General features: G+C 41.6%; 1 protein-coding gene across 36 annotated transcripts in view; it reads left to right on the top strand.

Moving 5' to 3' along the window:
* Positions 1–2,855: 2,855 nt before the first annotated feature.
* Positions 2,856–21,107, top strand: part of SNAP91 (synaptosome associated protein 91) — a 169,339-nt gene continuing 151,087 nt past the window's right edge. For 31 of the 36 annotated variants that reach the window (XM_086317006.1, XM_086317005.1, XM_086316994.1 and 28 more), the window contains exons 1-2: positions 2,856–3,165; positions 4,364–4,523. In XM_086317006.1, the coding sequence (XP_086173132.1) occupies positions 4,394–4,523 (130 nt within the window). In that variant the 5' untranslated portion in view covers positions 2,856–3,165; positions 4,364–4,393. Of the gene's footprint in view, positions 3,166–3,185; positions 3,419–4,363; positions 4,524–21,107 lie in introns of those variants that run through there. The other 5 variants (XM_086317003.1, XM_086316973.1, XM_086317007.1 and 2 more) reach the window with 4 other exon arrangements.

The following is a 21,107-nucleotide window of genomic DNA, read 5'->3' as shown; positions in this document are numbered from 1 at the left end:
TTATGTCATCTTTGATTTCTTTCATTAGTGTCTTATAATTTTCTGTGTACAGTTCTTTTGTCTCCTTAGGTAAGTTTATTCCTAGATATTTAATTCTTTTTGTTGCAATGGTGAATGGAATTGATTCCTTAATTGTTCTGATTTTTCATTGTTAGTGTATAGAAATGCAAGTGATTTCTGTGTATTGATTTTGTATCCTGCAACTTTGCTAAATTCACTGATTAGTAATTTCCTGATACTATCTTTAGGGTTTTCTATGTAGAATATCATGTCATCTGTAAACAGCTACAAAAGAGCTTTACTTCTTTTCTGATCTGGATTTCTTGTATTTCTTTTTCTTCTCTGATTGCTGTAGCTAGGACTTCCAGAACTCTGTTGAACAACAGTGGGGAAAGTGGACACTCTTGTCTTGTTCCTGATCTTAGGGGGAATGCCTTTGGTTTTTCACCATTGACAATAATATTTTCTGTAGGCTTATCATATATGGCCTTTACTATGTTGAGGTAGGTTCCTTCTATGCCCATTTTTTCAAGAGTTTTAATCATAAATGGGTGCTGAAATTTGTCAAAGGCTTTTTCTGCATCTATTGAGATGATCATATAGTTTTTATCTTTTAATTTGTTAACATGGTGTATCACATTGATTTGCATATATTAAAGAATGCTTGCATCCCTGGAAGAAATCCAAGTTGATCATGGTGTATGAGCTTTCTGATGTGTTGCTGAATTCTGTTTGCTAAAATTTTGTCGAGGAGTTTTCCATCTATGTTCATCAGTGATTTTGGCCTGTAGTTTTCTTTGTCTGGTTTTGGTATCAAGGTGATGGTGGCCTGGTAGAATGAGTTTGGAAGTGTTCCTTCCTCTGTAATTTTTTGAAAGAGTTTTAGAAGGCTAGGCATTAGCTCTTCTCTAAATGTTTGATAGAATTCTCGTGTGAAGCCACCTGGTCCTGCTGCTGCTGCTGCTAAGTCGCTTCAGTCGAGTTCGACTGTGCGACCCCATAGACGGCAACCCACCAGGCTCCACCGTTTCTGGGATTCTCCAGGCAAGAACACTGGAGTGTGTTACCATTTCCTTCTCCAATGCATCAAAGTGAAAAGTGAAAGTGAAGTCGCTCCGTTGTGTCCAACTCTTTGTGATCCCCATGAACTGCAGCCAACTAGGCTCCTCTGTCCATGGGATTTTCCAGGCAAGAGTACTGGAGTGGGTTACCATTGCCTTCTCCACATCTGGTCCTGGGCTTTTGTTTTTTGGGAGATTTTTTTTTTATCACAGCTCCAATTTCAGTGCTTGTAATTGGGTTGTATATAATTTCTATTTCTTCTTGCTTCAGTCTTGGAAGATTGAACTTTTCTAAGAATTTGTCCATTTCTTTCAGGTTATCTATTTTATTGCCATATAGTTGTTCATAATAGTCTCTTGGAATCTTTTGTATTTCTGCATTGTCTGTTGTAACCTTTCCTTTTTCATGAAATGTGCATTTTAAATTTTACTAATATTTCTTATTATGCAGTCTGCTCTGTCTGATGATATTGCCATTCTAGTTCTTTTTATCAGACTTATTGAGGTATAATTTACATACAATAAACTCACCAATTGTTGGAGTACAAACTGGTAAGCTTTGAGTAATATATGCAGTTGTGTAACTATTATCACAATCATGATATAGAGCATTTTCATCACTTCAAAAATGTTAACTTCTGCCCCTTTGCAGCCTATCTCTTCCCCTACCCCTGGCATCTGACATGCTCTGTCTCTATACTTTTGCCTTTTTCAGAATGTTATATAGTCACAACATAAGCAGCATGTGGGGTTGGGCTTCTTTGATGTAGCATAGTACACCTGAGACTCATTTATGTTCTTTGTTCCCTGTTATTGCTTAATAATATTTCACGTGTGGTTATACCACACTTTGTTTATCCTCTTACCACTAGAATGACATTCTTCCAGTTTGGTGCCGCCATATAAAGCTGTTACAAAATTTGAGGACAAGGTTTTGAATGGAGGTTTTTTTTTTTTTTTTTTTCTTATTTAAATATCTAGGTGTGGTACTGCTAGGTATGGGAAGACCAGCATTTAGAACCTGACAAAGGTAGTCTTGAGTTGTCTTTCTTCAGTCTTCACGCTTACAATTAATGCTAGAATCAGTCCCAACAGTTACAAAATCATGCCTTTGCGTACTCAACCCTTTACCAAATGAAAGAAAGCATAAACAATGCCAGGAACAATGGCAAGAAAATTCACAAGTGAAGTTCTGATCTCGATTCTACCGCGAGAATTTAAAAGATTTTTTAGTTTAAGGTAAACAACAATCTCAGAAACTGTCAGCACGTGAAACCATTAACGTAGCCAAATCCCTGTTTAGAAATCCATGTATAGAATTCAAATACACTTAACACAGTCAAAGACTATATTCAAGTGGGAAAAATTAAAAGTGCAAAAGAGTTTTCCTTACGCACCTAAAATACTACTCTGCATATGATCTGGAACAGGATCGATAGTCTTGTTAATTATGCGTCCTTGTAGTAGACTTCAGTATGCGTTTAAGACCAAAGTGGCGAGAGAATTAACTACCCACGCGAGCTCCCAACTAAAACAGACAAGTGGAGGCGCTCCAAGGAGTTGAGGACACACAGGTAACGGCCCTGTCGGCCAACAGAATTTGACATTTTCAAATCGTCCTGCCCATCGAGGCCTCTGCTGTCTTTGGCCGGCGGGAGAATCAGATGTAGGGGAGGAAGAGCTGGGTTCTTCCAGGCAGCGCGCGACGACGCCCAGCCCCGGCGTGCACTGAGCAGAACTCGCGGACCTCACTAGCCGGGCTGCGCCAACGCCCCCGCCGCCCGGGCGTATCCTGCAGACGGCCGGCAGGTGTGCGCGGTGCGCGCGCGCGCAGTGCGTGCCGGGTGCGGGTCCAGGGAGCAGACCGGCTGCCGGGCGCCTCGCGGAGGGTGGTTGGCTGGGCGGGTGTCGGCCTCCCCGCCTCCCTCCTCTCTGCTCGCGCCTGCCGGGGATGCTCGCGCGCGGCCCCCTTGCCTGGAAGCTCGCGGCCCCGGGGGGGCGGCGTGTGTGAGTAGCTGGGAGGGGGCCGCGAGGCGCTGCGTGGAGAGCTCGCCCGGGTTTGTCCGCCGCCGTCACCTGACTCGTCGGAGCAACCACAGCTGAGGTGGGGGCGGGGATGGGGCCGCAGCGCGGAGGGCTGGGGAGACGCGGCAGCGGGCGGGTGCGGCTGGCTCCTGGGGCCACGGCGGCGGGCGCAGGGACCGCGGAGCCGAGGGCGGGGGCTGGGCCGGGGCTGGAGGCATCGCGTCCCGGGGCACCGGGTCCGCGCGCGGCCGCACACACCCACCCGGCGCGACTTCCTTCGGCGACCCGGGCTCCGCTCATCCTGCGGCGGGCAGCGCCGCTCCTGGGGCGGGGTGAGTACCGGGGCGTCGGCTCGGGCCTCTCTGCGCGCTCGGGCCGCGCGGGGAGCGGGCGGGGATAATCCTAGGGCGCGAGGAAGGGCAGCGGCCGGGTGACAGCTCCGCGGCGCGCTCGAGGGCGGCCGGGGGGCTGGGCTGGGGCTGTCAGCCCTTCTGTACTCCACTGTCAGGAGGGGCGAGGCGCTCCGAGACTCGGGCGCCTCCGCAGAGCCCCGGGGCGGCCCTTGCTGTGGGGCTTTGGGAACGAGGGGAGGGGGCTTCGGGCTTCGGGCCTCGGCGGGGCCCCGGAGACGGCGGCGAGGAGGGAAGGGGAGGCGGACGCGTAACATGGCGCAACGATAGGATAATCTCCGCTGCTACCGAGCGGGGCCGAGCCGGTTGCTGCAGCGGCGCCGGGAGGAGGAGGGAGGCGGCCACGGCTAGGGTATCCGGTCCATTCTCCGAAGCCTGCGGGCTGCTCGGAGGGGACGCTGCGGCGGGGAGGCGAGAGGTGGGCGCAGGGCGGGCGCGGCGCCTAGGGAATAACCCGCACGCACACGGTGGCTGGTCTGGCACCGGAGATCAGGTTGCGGGGAAAGTGCTGTTGGACAGAGGGGCGCGGAGGGGTGAGGCGGGCAGCATGGGGGTCGGGTAGGGGAGGGAAGTGGAGGGTCGTTCGGGGACATTGTCGTGATGCTGGCGCCGGATCCGCGCTGAGGTTCCTGGAGGGGACCTTGTCTCGCTCAAGGCCTTCCCCCTCCCCCAGCCCCCGCCAGACCGCGTCGCCGGTGCGGGGCTTAGCTTGCTGCTGGCTCCGGCAAGGTGGTACCAGGGCGGGGACGGAGAACAGAGCCTCCGTGCGGCTGGAGGAGGCAAGGCCTGGGTGCTCGAAGGGTCAAGTCTGCGGCTTAAAGCAGGACCATCTTCCCCCTCCCCCCGCTCCCCCCTCTTTCCCCGCAGAAGAGGAGGCGGTAGACGCGGCCGGAGAAGATGTCGGGCCAAACGCTCACGGATCGGATCGCCGCGGCTCAGTACAGCGTGACAGGCTCCGCTGTAGCCAGAGCGGTCTGCAAAGCCACTACTCATGAAGTGATGGGCCCCAAGAAAAAGCACCTGGACTGTAAGCCTCTTTATATAAGTGGGACATGCGCACGGCCGAGGCGCTCTGGACGCGTGCGGCGCGGCCTGGGCTCGCTGGCGGCTTATGCTGCATCCATGCGACCTCAGAGCCGGGCTGTCCCTCACTGAGCTCAGAATCTCCCACTGTCGAGGTGTCGCCGTGGGTCAGCCCTGAAACCTTGTCTTTGAGCCATTTTTTTTTTTTCTCCTACTGATCTCCAAGGTTTTAGTGGAGAAAAGAAAGAAATATGTGTATATATTTACAAACACACTTTAAGATACCAAGAAATTGTGTATTATGGTTAAGGCGCTTTTCACCTCTTTTTTTTTTAAAACCCCTTTTCACCCCGCCCCCCCTTCTCCAGTCCACATTAGAAGAAACCAGGGGTTGCACACTCGAAGGTCAAATCTGTCACCCTAGTTGTTTCTTACATTTGGGGTAGTTTTAAAAATAGTGTCATCTCTTTCAGTGCTGCTGCTGAGGTTCAGTGCGTGTGTGTTGTATGTCACCACAGCAAACTGAAATAAAGTTAAGCTCCTGAATGAGGAAATTGCACTTCACAGATAATGGAGATTTCATTTTCCACATCCTGGCACACTTCTTTGTCCCATTCTCAGGAACTGCTGGGCGGAATGGCCATGCTGTGGCACAAAATGGTTGTGCTTTGCCAGCATTTGAGATGGTGCAATTTTAAATGAAAACATTCAGTTCATATTTTGTTTTAAAAAAACTTGGTTATTTGATGGGAAAGGCTTTAATCTAGTTTGGAATCTGTTTCTAAAGTAAAGATTTCATTGGATTAACGTAGTAAATGTTTTGTTATTGAAGGGCTAATAGGGACCCTTAGAAAACGGCTTTCACCTGCTTTGAGTAGTGCGGCTCCTTACAAGTAATAATATATTCTGTAGTTACTGTTCGGTCTTTTGGACCTGCTTAGAATCTATCCTCCTGTGTTGTTTGTTGGTAAAGGTTAGTGTTGGCATGAGAGGCACGGTCTAGCTGTACCCACTTCCCATCTGGCTTCCTTTGCCCATTTTCAGATTTTCTTATGCTTTAGGCCTTCCCCAGTGTCTGCCTTGTGCAGCTGAGAAAATGAAAGCACTGTAAGAATTGACTCTGGTCCTGCTACAAGCAAAGCTTGATGAAGCTTGTAGCTGGATGATGTAAGGATTTTCCAGGCTTGCAAACCTGTTGTCTCATAAAAATGAATACTTTTGCTTCTAGAAGCTTGTCTGAGGGGGACACACTATTACTCTCTTCCAGAGAGAATCTTTTACAAAACGTGATTATGGTATTGTATGTTATCCATGCAGTGTGGGGTAAGAGGTCAGCTGGGCCAGGACCCCTAACACAAGGGGAAATTATAAATTCATGACCAGCTCGTTTTGCTGCAGTGTGCTGAATCATTTAGCCATGTTTCCATCAGTTTCCCCAACTCTGAAAGGATGACTCATGTCTGAAAGGTAGGTGTCAGTGTAGCCAATCCTCATAATAGAAAAAGCTATAGGTTGTGGGTTTGCTAAATGGTTTGAAAATGATAGATCCATATATTGGTACCTTTCAGAGAACATTCAAAGGTTTGAGACTTTCCTTAAATATGTTTCAGAGAAAGATTGACTCTTCCATAGTCACCTTAATCTTTTGATCTTGGAAAATCTTTTATAAATTTTCCAGGTGGCAGGTTTTTCAGTATTGCCCTCATATGTTAGTGAGTGAGGTGATTCTGAAGATGTGGAATATAGGGGGAAGATTCCATATTTAAAGAACTCAGCTGAAGGAGGAACTTGTATCAGATTATTAAGATGAGGAATCATAACAGCTAAACGTTTATTGAGCAGTTACTATGTGCCAGGCACTGAGCTTTACATTTCTAATTTATCTTTGCATAATAGGTTCAGAGAAGGTAACTAATATTCATAGCTTTTAACCACTGCACTTAACGTCTGTAGTGAGAGGGGGGAAAGGAACCATATGAACTGGAATGGTCTAATCTTTAGAATACCCATCCTGTTTGCATGGCTTTGTGTGAAATTGAGCATCACAACTCCACATACTTATTGTAATTTTTATGATAGGCATGAAAAATTTTTATTCTTTCATTTTAAAAAATGAGCAAAAGCCAAGAACTGAGGAGTATTGGTCTTTCTCTTTAACATTTTACTTTTCCAATAAGGCATAAAATAGGTTATCTTCATTTAAAGTCAACCTTAGGGTGGAATTTGGAAAGATATGTATCAAGTTACTGATATGACCTATTTTAATTAAATGTGATATGGAAAATCTCAACATATAAATGAATAATGTTATATGTATATGCATTGTAGGAAGGCATCTTTGTACAGAATTCTTTGTAATGTTCCTTTCAGTAACAGTAGATGACCTTAGTAATTTATTCACAGGTTTCCAGTAACACACGAGTTTTAAAAGTGAGTCACGGCAGTTATTAAAACATGCAAACATATAGCTAAGTTTTTCTGTGGGCACTGAAATAATCTTAAGATTATTTGGTCATGAAAATATTAAATACTAGTTAGGAGGAAAAGAGCACAAAATACAGAGTTGAGGCAATGAACCAAAAAAGTTTTTGCTAGTTGGATTTGTATGTAATTTTGCAGTTTGGAGTTCAGATTAGAAGGTTGTAAGAACAGAGTTAATGGTTCTGTGATTTAAAAAAAAAACAAACCTTGGGTTAATTTGGGCTCAGAATCTTTATGAAATGTGTACTTAATATTATTTAAAATACTGGTTTAAAAGATAATTTTTTCTGTTTGGGTTGATAGGCCACAAAAATTATTGTTAACTATGGTAATCTATAAAATAAGGCTTAATGATACATGATTTATGCTTTTGGAGGAATGATTTGTTAACATCTGGAGGCAGAATTTCATATAATAAGAAGGCAGAGAAATAAGGAAACTGGACAAATATTCTCAATTTTTTCCCCTTGTTTTCAATAATAGTATGTTTCTTGGGGGAAAAATATGTTCAGAAAAGTTTCTCCATAATCAGAAGTTATATATGAAATTTAAAGGATATGATTAAGGATAGAATCCTTAATAATCTAAATAAGGATTCTGTGTTTTCAGGTTCTTTTAGATTATGTAAAGCTTTTATTCCACACTCTACTAGAATAATGTTGCCCTTTGCACATGAAAATTAAATACCTATTCAACGTTTGGAGAAGGAAATGGCAACCCACTCCAGTATTCTTGCCTGGAGAATCCCATGGACAGAGGATGGGCTACAATCTGGGGGGTCGCAAAGAGTTGGACACAACTGAGCCTAGCGACTGAACCTGCAGTCAGTGTTACTTTGACATTAGTTTTTTTGTACATCCTTTCCCTGTGACATTGTGTACCTATTTGATTGCACATAGAATATCCAGGACTTGGCAAGCATTCACCTACTTGGTTACATTACATTACAAAATGTAAACTGTTTTACATTTCCATTGTTTTTCTGGTTCTGTTTTGTAGTTGATGGCCTAAGGGATAACCCAGGTCAAATAATACAGCAACATGATCCAGTGTAACATCCAGTGCTTACTTACCCAAATTCTGTGTCAGGGTTAAAGAACAACAACAAAATAAGGGTTGACCCAGAGTAACACCTGCAGGGAGAATTTGGGAAGTTTTACAGCCCTGGTATAAGATTACTTTTGGTTAACTGCTCTTATGAACAATTTCTATGTATATACTACTATATTGTTAAAATACCCTGCTTAAGGTTGTGAAAATTTCAATCTTAGAGATTATTATCAACATCAAGCCAAACCTTATGAAAAGCCAAATCGCTTATCAGTAATCCTATTTTTTTTCCATTTTAAACCTCTTGAGAGTTTTTAATAATGAGCTTATTCTACTAATAAGTAATTCAAGTTCTAAAGCTTATGTTTGAGAGATATTGACATTTATAAATGATTCTTTCCCTCTAAAAATAAGAAAAAAATAAGATTGTATTTCTTACAAGAATATCAGGTAAAGGTAATAAGAGATATAGAGTATATTTTGATTCAAGGCAGATATTGGCAAATGACCACAGAAGTCCTGCCACTTTAACTTCATTTATAAAATATTTGCTAATATGTAAGAAATTTTATGAGTGAACAGAATGAACAATTAAATAAAAAATGTATTTGCTTTACATAGGCTTCTTTAGGATATAACATCTAAAATATATTTTCATTTATAGAAGTGCTATTTGTATACTGATTCAGTTGATCAGTTCAGTTTTCAGTTGCTCATCGTATCTGTATTTGTGATAACTTAAAAGATTTCTATAGTGCTAATATCAAAAGTGTAAGCTAAGCTTACTGAGTAAAATTAATGTGCGGCAGTGTATAAAAGCTTACTGAATACTAGGGTAACTTGCTATATGAGAAGTGTGCTAACTTGCTGTAAATGAATTTTATTTTGATTTCAGTTCTCATTTAACTATTTGTTATTGTCCAAAGAAACCCTCTAATTTTTTAGACCAAGGCATATTTTGTTCCTCCTCCTTGATTTCAACAGAAGCCCAAGCCCGCGTGGAAGTGGTTTAGAACAGTCTATGTTATTAGTTAGATAGTCAGGAAGAGATGGAAATGGCAACCCACTCCAGTGTTCTTGCCTGGAGAATCCCAGGGACGGGGGAGTCTCGTGGGCTGCTGTCTGTGGGGTCACACAGAGTCAGACATGACTGAAGCGACTTAGCAGCAGCAGCAGCAGCAGGAAGAGATGAGGGAAATAGACTTCTAAAGACATTCGACACTATTATCATTCATACCTTAAATCTGAAAGGGTCCAATTGTGTGGTCCTGTGACATTCTCAGACGATGATCAGCATCCCAGGAGGGGAGAAGAGCTCTTGCGAGGTGGAGAGGTTAGCAGGAGCAGAAGAAGAGTGGCTAAGAGTCTTAGGTCAGATCAGGGAGCTTGCCCTAGAAATGATTTAAAATATTGGGTTGGCCAAAAAGTTCATTCATACCTCTCAGGAAGGTGGTCTGGGAAAACCCAAATGAACTTTTTGGCTAACCCAGTAATTAAGTAGGCTTTATATCAGTTACTGGAACAATAAAGATCTTCTCCTGGATCTTTTTACTTCCCACATTTTCAGAGAAATATTTTTTATGGTATAATGTTCAATATCTTTGGGTCACTTTAGTTTTTTCTTTCCCTTTTGAGATCAGTGTGGTTAGCAGATACTTTCTTAGAACCAGTATAAAACTGATAAATCATTTTTTTAGAAGTTACTCTAGTGATTTAAGAGATTGTGTATATGAAAAAATATGTAAAACTATGTATGCAGTAGGTACATTCATATTGTAATTGCAAAATTAGCTTCCTGCATTTTAGATTAAAATCTAGATGTTTGGTTCATTGCCATATTAGTTTCAATGTTTAATAAATGGTTGTTGAAGTCTTAATTTGAAATTTAATCTGTGCACTTAGTTGTCATGGGTCTTTCCCTTAGCTTTTCACAAGTAAGTGAGGTGAAGTGAAATAAGTCACTCAGTCATGTCCAACTCTTTGGGACCCCTTGGACTACACAGTCCTTGGAATTCTCCAGGCCAGAATACTGGAGTGGGTACCCTTTCCCTTCTCCAGGGGATCTTCCCAACCCAGGGATTCAACCCAGGTCTCCCACACTGCAGGCAGATACTTTACCAGCTGAGCCACAGGGGAAGCCCATGAATACTGGAATGGATAGCCTATCCCTTCTACAGTCCATGGAATTCTCCAGGCCAGAATACTGGAGTGGGCAGCCTTTCCTTTCTCTGGGGGATCTTCCCAACCCAGGAATTGAACCAGGATCTCCTGCATTGCAGGCAGATTCTTTACCAACTGAGCTATGAGAGAAGCCCTTCACAAGTAAATATCCTTTTAAATATCTTACCTCCTCTCTTCAAATTGGTTGATGTTGGGAGAGGGTGTTCTTTGGAGCTTATCTTGGTTTTAATAACTTGGTAAAGAAGGTCAAATGTGACATGTAACCATGTTCCCTGAGGGCAGAGAATGCTTTCCTTACAGAGTTGTATTTTAGACGATTCAACTCCTGAGCCAGCAGCTCCCCAGAGAACCTTCCATATAATCTGAATGCAGTTAAGTAATTTGAAAAGCCGCATTTCTTGCCATTAAAAAATGTTTATTCTCAAATTTCACTTTGTTTGTAAATTTATTTCTCTTTACAGAGGAATACTTTGCTTGCTTGTAAGGGACATGTTGGCTATCTGATTTTCTTTGGTGCTAATGTGGAAGTTTCTCTATCTTGTGCTTTTCGTAAAGGGGAGAAGAGTTGAATGGCGTACTCGGTGTCAATTACGTGATGACCTATAAGTGAAAAATGATGGAATCTTCCTTGGAGCAGTTGGATGAAAGTGCACACCAGAGAGAGTTATAACCTGAAGCCTGCAGCATAGCTCTTTTCCTGCTTTCTCTTCCATTTGTGCCAAGTGTGAGAGGACCCTCCTGTCCCCCTCCCCTGTTCTCCCATATGTCCTTAAGATTTCTCTACTATGCATCTTTAAGAAGGCTCCGATGTCTTCTAAGAGATCTTGTGATGTGCCATTCCCAGCAGAGAGAAGCTAGAAGCTGGATCTTTGCTTTGTGTGGTTTTGCCTTGGGGCCTGATCATTTGTTTTTTTCCCTAGGATTAGCACTTTTATTTTAAGGTATAACTCTTCTCCTTTCTGCATCAGTTATTTTGTGTCATCTGTATCTTAAACTTCTCTCTCTGGCTCTCTCATGAAATTTTCAAGTATCTCCCTTGAAAACAAACAAACAGAACCTCCTACACACAACTCTCCTTGAATTCTATGACCTTTTCCAGCAACCAACCTGTCATCCCCTTGCTTTTCTTTCACAACCAAGCTTCTTGAAACAGACACTCATAATTCCAAAGACAAAAGACACAACTCAAGCCTTCTTTGTATATTCTGTCTCTTTGGCCTAATTCACACATGAAACGTTAGAATCCTTGTAGGGTGTCAGACATTGTCCACTAAATTGCCCAGACCACTCCCACAAGTGTTCTCTTCCACTCAAATACAGTGGGTGATCAGTTCTTTTAGAACTGACCTCTCCTTCTTTAGCTGTCTTCTACTTGGTTTGATCAATAATTAGTCTTAATCTATAAAATGATTAATATTAGTATCTACCTCAATTTTGGTGAGAAATAAGAGAGAGAATGCATCTAAGATACTAGCCCAGAACTTGACACATAAACATGCAATGAGCATCAGTTATTACTACCACTGCTGTAGTTAGCATTGCTAGTGCCATTACTGCTACTGCCAACATAACAATTGATATGTGATCCTTTCTGATTTCCCTTTACTGGGCTTTTTTTTGTCTTCTTTCGATTGCTTTGGTTTTTACTTTAATTCCACTTCCCTCCCCTATAGTTTGGAAACTATATATATACTATTTCAGTCCTTTTAGTGGTTGCCCTTAAAAATTTAATATGTGTACTTAGAGGCTGCCTAGACCACTATCTCTTTTTATTCCTCCCCCCAAAAGAGAAATTTAGAAGCTTTCCATTCCAGTCATCCACTTCTTACATCCTATTATTGTCCAGGGTTTTAGTCCACTGTTGTTTTAACCTCTAAAGTGAGTGAAGTCGCTCTTTGTCCAACTCTTTGCGACCCCATGGGCTGTAGTCTACCAGGCTCCTCCATCCATGGGATTTTCCAGGCAAGAATACTGGAGTGGGTTGCCATTTCCTTCTCCAGGAGATTGAACCCAGGTCTCCTGCATTGTAGGCAGACGCTTCACCATCTGAGCCACCAGGGAAGTCTTTAACCTCCAAAGCCAGACATTATTATTTCATATAGGCAGTGTTTATGTAGCTATATCCACCTTTACTTTTTTGCTAACCATTCCTTCATTATTCCTTAGGTTTTCTTGAACTATATCCTTTTGAATCTCCTTCAAGTAAGGTTCTTCAGTGGTAAACTCTGTTTTTGTCTAAAAAACATCTTTATTCTACCCGCATTTTTTGAAGGATAGTTTATCTGGATATACAGTTTTAGACTGAGTTATTTTCTCGATAAAGGTAACATTTGGCTTCCACTGTTGCTCTTAAGCCGTCATCTATTAGTCTGCCTACCTTCAGGTAATCTCTCTCTCTGGCTGCTTTATAAATCTTGTCTCCTCCATCTGTACTGTATGTCTGTGTGGATGTAGTTTTCTTTTTTTTATCCTATTTGGAACTTGATGGGTTTCCTGAATTTGAGAATTTATGTCTTTCATCAGTTCTGGAAAATTCCCTGCCTTTCTGTTATCTTTGATTGTTCCCTACATCCATTCTCTTTCTTATCTCCTTCAAACATGATTATGTATGTGCTGGACCTTCTCATTATATCCATCTCTAAATATACCTTTCATAGTTTCTAATACTTTCTTTACTGTGCTTTCTTTTTCAGATATCTTCCAGTTCATTCATTCTCTCTTTAGCTATATCTTGTCTGCTTTTACTCATCTTTAGTTTTTAATTTTATTCATTTATACTTTTCATTTTTTAAGTTTTTCAGTATTACCTTGCATTGAGATAATATACATTTCTTGCTCACATTTTGAGTTTCTCTTTTATTTCTTTAACATTTTCAACACAACTCATTTTATATTCTGTATCTCACAGATCAATTACATGAAGCTCTGCCTCTGCTATTGTTTTTGCCTGACCTTCCATAATGATTTGTTTCCTTACATGTTTTGTAATTTTGGACTCTGAGATCATGTTGTCTAGGACTTCATCTGTGGGAATCCTAGAAAGCTTAAGTGTATTTCGAGAGGATTTGTGTTTGCTTCTATAAGGTCCCACATGCACTACCATCCTGGGAGTACCTTAAGTTAATTTCTGTTCTTGGAGCTTCCCATCTAATGCAGGTCCAGGTCCATAATTCTTATTCATAATTTGAAAATCCAAAAAGCTCAGAAGAACAAAATTCTTTTGGAAATCATTTGTTGACAAAATGTGATCAGTCATAGCCATTTTACTACCTACCTTGAAGGTTCATATATTGAGCTACAGAAAGACCGTTGTATGTATGTTGCCCAGATTATACTAGGTTACTTAGTTTATGGGTGTGTGCCTCATACTACTTTTGGAAAATGTGGAAAATCCTAAATTCTGAAACATATATGGCTCAAGGGTCTTGGATAGAGGAGTGTGAATCTGTAATAAAAATTTGAATCACAAACTCCAGCAAGGTGACAAGCTATGTTTACAAATGCCCCAAAGATTTTTCCCTACCATAACTACCAAAGACGTAGGTTGAGTGAATTGTTTTCCTATGAGCTTCCTTTGCTTAAAGGTGTTCTTTGTTTTGTTTTGTTTTTTCTTTCCTAATTTTAGTAAGGAAGTAACTTGAGGGTCCCAGCTCTGTGAGGAGGTCTTGGTTCCAATTAGCCGTCTTGCTTAGTCCCCACCGCCTGGTCTTTTGTTCTTCAAAGAGCTGTTAAAATCTAAGCTTCTGGCCACTCAGACTAGCACATGGCCTCAGCTCAGCCTTCTCTCAAGTATCAGTTTACCTACCATGTGGTTTTCTGCATCTTCTTTCGTTTCTGGCCTTAGGGATTGCTTTTACCTCTTCATGAATACAGCCAAATAAGTGCAAGGTGCCTGTAATATTTATCTAAATTATCAGGTGTTTTCCTTCTTGTTAGTTTACCTGTATGCTAGAAATGCAGTCCACCTGTTTTCCCATCCTCTGCCCCCCCCATCCTCTTTGCTGCTGCTGCTAAGTCACATCAGTCGTGTCCGACTCTGTGTGACCCCATAGACGGCAGCCCACCAGGCTCCCCCGTCCCTGGGATTCTCCAGGCAAGAACACTGGAGTGGGTTGCCATTTCCTTCTCCAATGCATGAAAGTGAAAAGTCAAAATGAAGTTGCTCAGTTGTGTCTGACTCTTAGCTACCTCATGGACTGCACCCTACCAGGCTCCTCTGTCCATGGGATCCCAGGCAAGAGTACTGGAGTGGGGTGCCATTGCCTTCTCCACCCATCCTCTTTACACAACTCCATAGTTCATTCCAGAGCAACTCTGACATTCATCAGGTTCGTTATACTCTGCATTATTTGGGGGCCTTTGTACGTGCTGCTTCTGTGTCTTTATATATTTTAAAATCTCATTTCTGAAACCTACTGAAAAGGTATGAGTGAAGCTAGGTTTCAGAAGTGAGATTTTAAATTTGGTTAAAATTATAGCCTTGATAGGAAAAGTGTTTTGGTTATGGATTTAAAGCATATGTGTGCTTCTCTTGGTGTATATCATTATTGATGAGGTAGTGGATGACTGGATGTTAATATCAAGAAAACTCTTCACGAGCATCATGTGGGTGTAGATGTGTGTACCATTTGCTTGGTTTGTTTTGAGTTGGATACAGTTGGGTAGCATTGTTTTTCACTAGCCATTTTATAATTTATAACTACCTACATTATTAATGGTAAGGATAGTTATAAAAGAAAAATGGTATTTCAAAAATAGCTACATACTGTTAATTTTCACTGAAATGATTATTATTCACTATGTGTATAGTGATATAATATTACCATTAACAACTTGAGGGTTTTAGGGAAACAGTGAGGAAAGGAGACAGCTTAACTGAAAGCTTTGGATTCTTTTACCTTTGTAAAGAGAACAGTGAATATCAGCATATTTGATTTGGCTTTTCATGACCTGTTTGGAGAAACTAGAAGTTACTTTTAGTATTGAGTCTTTTAGTAGCTTTATTAAACACAATCCCATCATTTATTCATTTAACAAATATTTGAGTATTTACTAAATGCCAGGAATTGTTCTGGGCTTCCCAGGTGGTGCAGTATAAAGAATCCACCTGCCAGTGTAGGAGATGATAGAGACACAGGTTCAATCCCTGGTTCAGGAAGATCCCTGGAGAAGGAAACGGCAACCCACTCCAGTATTCAAGCCTGGGAAATCCCGTGGACAGAGGAGCCTGGTGGGCTACAGACCATGTGCTCGCAAACAGTCGGACATTACTGAGCACACACACAGCACCACCAATAATTGTTCCAGAAGGCGTGGGATGCTAGAGTGAGCAAGATGCACAACTCTTGGCATCAGAGAGCTTGCAGGTTACTTGGGTAGACAGAAAATGAAAAAAGCGAATTGCATGTTGTTCTAAAAGAAGTTTTAACAAAGGAGGTGAAGTCCTCCATGGAGGTGCATGCAGCGGAGGTGATGTTGAAGTCCAGCTTTAAAGATTAAGCGTGACTGACCTGGGTGAGGGGTGGACCAGGGCTATCGCAGACTGTTATCTTAGAAGAGGCTTGGGGCAAGCGAGACACATTTTGGGAATTGAAAGAAGTTAAATAAGGGCTGCTGGAAGACCGAGGTTAAGAAGACTGAGAAGGCTGTGAGACAAGACCTGAGTTGTGGGTAGGCCCAGATGTGGAGGGTCTTCTAGGCTCCCGAGTATATTAGAAGTTGTCCAAGCTTTTCATTTTTACAGATGAGTCCCATAGAGGTGAAAATCACACATTCTTTGTGTGTTAATACTGAATACTTCTTTATCTGTCTGCCTTGAGCAGTTGCCCTAATGGGTCATTGCTTTGTTCACCTAATTCTGATTGCTGTGCCTTTGCCAGGTAATAATCTCTGTGTGGGGTCATGTGGAAAATGTAACGTACGTGCACACGTGTTTAAGAGTGTGAATTCAAATTCAGTTCACCATAAATGCAAACATACCCCTGGGCACTTGTGACACAGGGATTACCATGCAGCTGCCCCTGGTGACCATTCCTGCCAGTCTGACCCCTACTTACCTTTTGCCTCTCCTTGTCTTTTGCTTGGTTCTTGGGTCCTGGTGCTGACACCAGAGAATGCTCCCTGTGCCATTGGTGACAAGACTGTAAAGATTACAGACACGTGTCATTTAGTTGAAAGTCTTCTAAAAATGACGTGTTAAACTTTTAAGGTCTCTTAGTTTGATCTTCTTCTTGTGGTGACATAATTTATAACATTCCTTAACTATCATGACTGAAATAACAGAATTTTGTAAAATCAGGTTCCCAACTATTAAAAATCTAAAACAAAAACCCCAAAATATAAACCCCCCCAAGCCCACCCCAAATCACCATATATATTAAATATGTCTAAGTATGTTTGCACCATACTTCATTGGATTGGTCTGTTAGCCTGTTAACACCAAAGAAAAAATACAAAGGTTGTTAAAATTTAGGTTAAGAAAATATCCACATGAAGAATATTTCCTTTCTCCTATTCTTTCCAAAGCCAGTTGCTCTCATATCACCGTCCTTTGTAATTTTTCCTGAGGTAAATATTAAAAAGATATCAGAAAATATCCTATGGATTCTTCCCTAATAGAAATTTTTAAAATTTCATATAATCTCATTATCAACTTAATTAGCATCAAATTGTACAGCTGACAGATCTGTCATATAGCTAAACACTTGAGTTAGACCATGGCATAATGAAGTTTTGTTTTCTGTGGTCTTCCTATCCCAATAGAATTGCAGTGTGTTCATGTTTTTCTGGTTTCTGCGTTAAGTATTTTAACACTTAGCACTCTGGTTTTGGCTACCCTTGACTGAGCATGAGTGTAGTCATTTAAGGTACATGGAAGAGTGATTTGAGCCTGTGCTAATGGACAGGCTGCACCATTTTTAACACCTGCATCCCCTCTTTGCTTTGTGTTTCTCTGTTTGTTCTTTTCCCCCCCAAGAATTCTCATCATGGTTCCAAAGGAGTCATTTAATTTTTAGTTATACTTTGCTGTTTTTTTTTTGAAGAAAAGTGTGTTGTAATAACATTACTATGTCAAGAGTTGGTTCTGTGTATGTATGTGTGTGTATATATGGAGTGGCAGAGCAAAGATTTGACTTTGGTTTTTCTTGTGGGTCATACTAATCATTTCATGCAGTTACACTGTGAATTCATCAAAAGATGCTTCTTTAATTGAGTTCAGTATTACTTTTTCAGGTGGAAAAATAAGAGTGTAAGTTGGGCACTCAGTTGGCAGGGGTGTAAATTGATACAGACTTTGGGAGGACAGATTGGCAGTACTAGTCAAAACTCTTGAAAATCCTTTGGCTCAGAAATTTGTTATAAATTTGTCTCAGATAAATAATTGGAAAAATAAAGAAAAGTTTGCATTTAAGGGTATTTGTTGCAGCAGTCTATAGGAATACAAGATAATACACCTAAATACTTGATGGTGTGTGCCAATAAGCAACTGAGCAACCTTTAAAAATGAGTTTCTTATAGCTGACATGGAAAGACAGGTGATGAGATATAATTCAGTTTTCATTTTTAAAGAAAGTATGTGTATGCCCATAGTATTTATTTTGGTAGAATATATGCAAAAATGTTATCTGTGGATGGAAGGATGTTTACTTTCTGCTTCATACTCATATTAATCATGACTGTTTTGAATGTGAGTTACAGGAATATAGATTAAACTATTTTGACAAACAATTTCACCAAAAGAAAAGGACAGTCTTCTTAGAGCTGAAGTTTTAGACAAGCTTAAGAAAAAACACTCATTTACTTTGCCCAGGGCCTGGTTGACCTGTGTGAATATGTGGCATGATGCTAACAGTTTCTAGTCCAACCAGAGCTACTTAGTGGGGAGCCCTAAGAACTTGTGGCTTGATACAAGTTTTGTTTCTTGATCACATCACAGTTTGCTACAGATAGTTCATCCCATCTTGGCAAATTCATCACCTAGTGTTTCAGAGCCCTCCAGGATTCTATGCATCTGTCTGATGGAGGAAGGAAGACAGAAAGGGGAGTAAGTATTGCAGGAAAGATTGAGGTGATGATGCCTGGGCGTCATTTCCACCTGTTTTCCATTGGCAAGATTTCAGTGGCCTCACCAAAGTGTAAGAGAGAGTAGGAAATGAAGTCTAGATATGAATCCAAGAGGAGAAGGAAATGGGATATGAACACACAATTGTTGGTTCCACCATGCCCATGGAAAAAGAAATTGGATTATAGCTTGTCACCTGTATCTTAAAAACACTTATTTTATGCCGCTGAAATCTCCAGAGATTTCATTGCTATACTAATGTCATTAATATCTAGCAATAAGCTGCATGTGTGCTAAGTCACATCAGTCAGGCCCGAGTGTTTGCAACCCCATGGACTATAGCCTGTCAGGTTCCTCTGTCCATGGGATTCTCCAGGCAAGAATACTGGAGTGGGTTACCATTTCCTTCTCCAGGAGATCTTCCCAACCCAGGGGTTCAACCTGCATCTCATGTCTCCTGCATCAGCAGGCGGGTTCTTTACCACTAGCGCCACCTGGGAAGCCATGCTAGTTGCTGGTTTTTTTTTTTTTTTTTTTCCTGTGAAGCCAGATAATTCTGGAAATGGATGACAAACGGCTGGTCAGTAGCCTCACTGCATATTCCTCCTCCTTGGCAGACATTGCAGATAGATTCTGGCACTGTTTCTTTAGAGCCATTGATTTGGCCTCAGAGAGCACCCATATACAATGTTTTAGATTTCTACTGTCAATCATAGTTGACATTTAAGATGAAACAAATTTGCTGTCACTTGTCTAGGCAATTTATCTATGCTGGCTACTGAGGCATACTGCCCACTAGATTTATTTATCTGGATTTATTTATTTATCCAGAATTGACATTCATCTTGATTGGTTCCAAGCCTGAGGTTCATATGCCAGTGGTCTTGTCTTTAAAAGCTAATAATAGAGTAATTTGTATGGTTAGGCCTTGGGGGTGCAGAGGGAGGTTCTTCCTTGCTCCATTTAATAACATTTAATAGCAAAACAAAAAGATTTTTTGTTTTGTGTTAACAGAGACAGTTACAGCAATTGTGAGACAGGGAAAGGATGCTTTGAATTTTTACACTTCAAAATCTAGACTTTCTCTAGGCATGGAGTCTGGTATTAATCAATTGCCTTTAAGTTTTACAAAGCATAGTAGAATTTTTGTAACAAGGAATTTTCTTTGAGCTGCTACTTAAGTGTCTACAGTGATATGATTTTTTTTTAATATGAGATGATTCTTGATTTACTTATTCGATGTCTAATATATTAGCAGTCTCTTTTTCCCTGTAAGATTTAAGTGAAGAAAAAGAAAGGAACCTCCTCCGCCCGCACCCAGGGCTGAAGGGGGTGAGCATTGTAGTTGGCGTGTGTATAGGATTAGTTGCTGTTATCTCCACAAACCCCTGTGAAGTAAATTCTCTTATCCTAGGGAGGTGGGGACACTCACCTAAAGTCCAACGTCTATTGCAGGAAGGAGCCAGGGGTTCTAACTGCAAGACAAAGGATTTTTTTTTCCCCTTGTATTGTGTTTTTTGCTTGTTGTCTGAGTCTCTAGTATCACAGGTCGCAATAATCCAAAGGAAACAAAGCCAATTAAAATACCATGTGATTGTTGTAGGGTGAGCTCTAATGCCAGTCCACTAGCTAATTAGCTTGATGGGCAAAACCCCTGTGACTGTTCTCTTCTGGCTAAGGGGAAAAAAGGTGGATGGGGGTAGTTTCAAATGACTATCCTTAACCCAGTCTCACTCCTCTCAACAGTTACGTCTCTTGATGATTTGCTACCGAAGCCTTGATTTGAACATATTTGTTAATTAAGGAGTTTGGGCAGTGCTGGGAGGTGCAACAGGAGAACTGATTTGTGAGCAGAGGCATACGGGCATGCTTAGTTGTGTCTGACTCTTTGCGGCCCCATGAACTATAGCTCCCCAGGCTCCTCTGTCCATGAGAAATTTCCCAGGTTATAATACCAGAATGGGTTGCCATTTCCTTATTCAGCGGCTCTCCCTGACCCAGAGATCGAACCTGCGTCTCTGGTGTCTCCTGCATTGGCAGGCAGATCCTTTACTACTGAGCCCCCAGGAAGCCCTGTGATAAGTGGCCCTATGGTAATTCCAGGCTCTTTTGCTCTCTGGCTGTGATGTCGGCCAGATGAACTTCATTTCTTTGCACGTCAGTCTCCTTTTTTTCCGAGGCATCATGGGGTTATATAACATTTAATGAATAGATTTGTTAAAAACAATAAATTTCAACCCTAAAGGGTGAGTTAGTCGCTAAGTTGTGTCCGACTCTTGACCCCATGGACTATAGCTTGCCAGGCTCAACTGCCCATGGGATTCTCCAGGCAAGAATACTGGAGTGGGTTACATGTCCTTCTCCAGGGGACCGTCCTGACCTAGGAATCGAACCTGGGTCTCCTGCATTGCAGGCAGATTCTTTACTGACTGAGAGCTATGAGGGAAGCCCCAACCCTAAATGACTCTACAAATGATTGTTAATAGAGAAAAAAAGCCTTGGAAGAATAGGCCTTCCAAGCCCCAACAGTTATCATCCTAGGAAATCTTTCAGGTACGCTGTGTGGCACTAAATATACATAAAAAATATACATAACTTCAGCTGCTTTCCACTTATCTTTGGCATCTGCTGGAGAGATGATAGTTTATTCCTGGAAGATAAGAGAATTGGGCAATTAAACCCTCACTCTATGGTTTTCATGATCTTGTTTTTATTCTGTTGACAGATGTTAGTACTAATTATCAAAATACAAGTGTATCTTGTGTTTGATTAAAATCAGCTACTAAAATTGTTGAGACTTGATGTATAGGCTTA

This window comes from Bos grunniens, chromosome 9 (genome assembly GCF_055505025.1).
Source record: "Bos grunniens cultivar Pamir isolate PY7600 chromosome 9, Bosgru_T2T1.0, whole genome shotgun sequence".
Taxonomy (NCBI): domain Eukaryota; kingdom Metazoa; phylum Chordata; class Mammalia; order Artiodactyla; family Bovidae; genus Bos; species Bos grunniens.
Note: the sequence above shows the minus strand (reverse complement) of the source record. Positions and strands in the feature narration are given on the sequence as shown.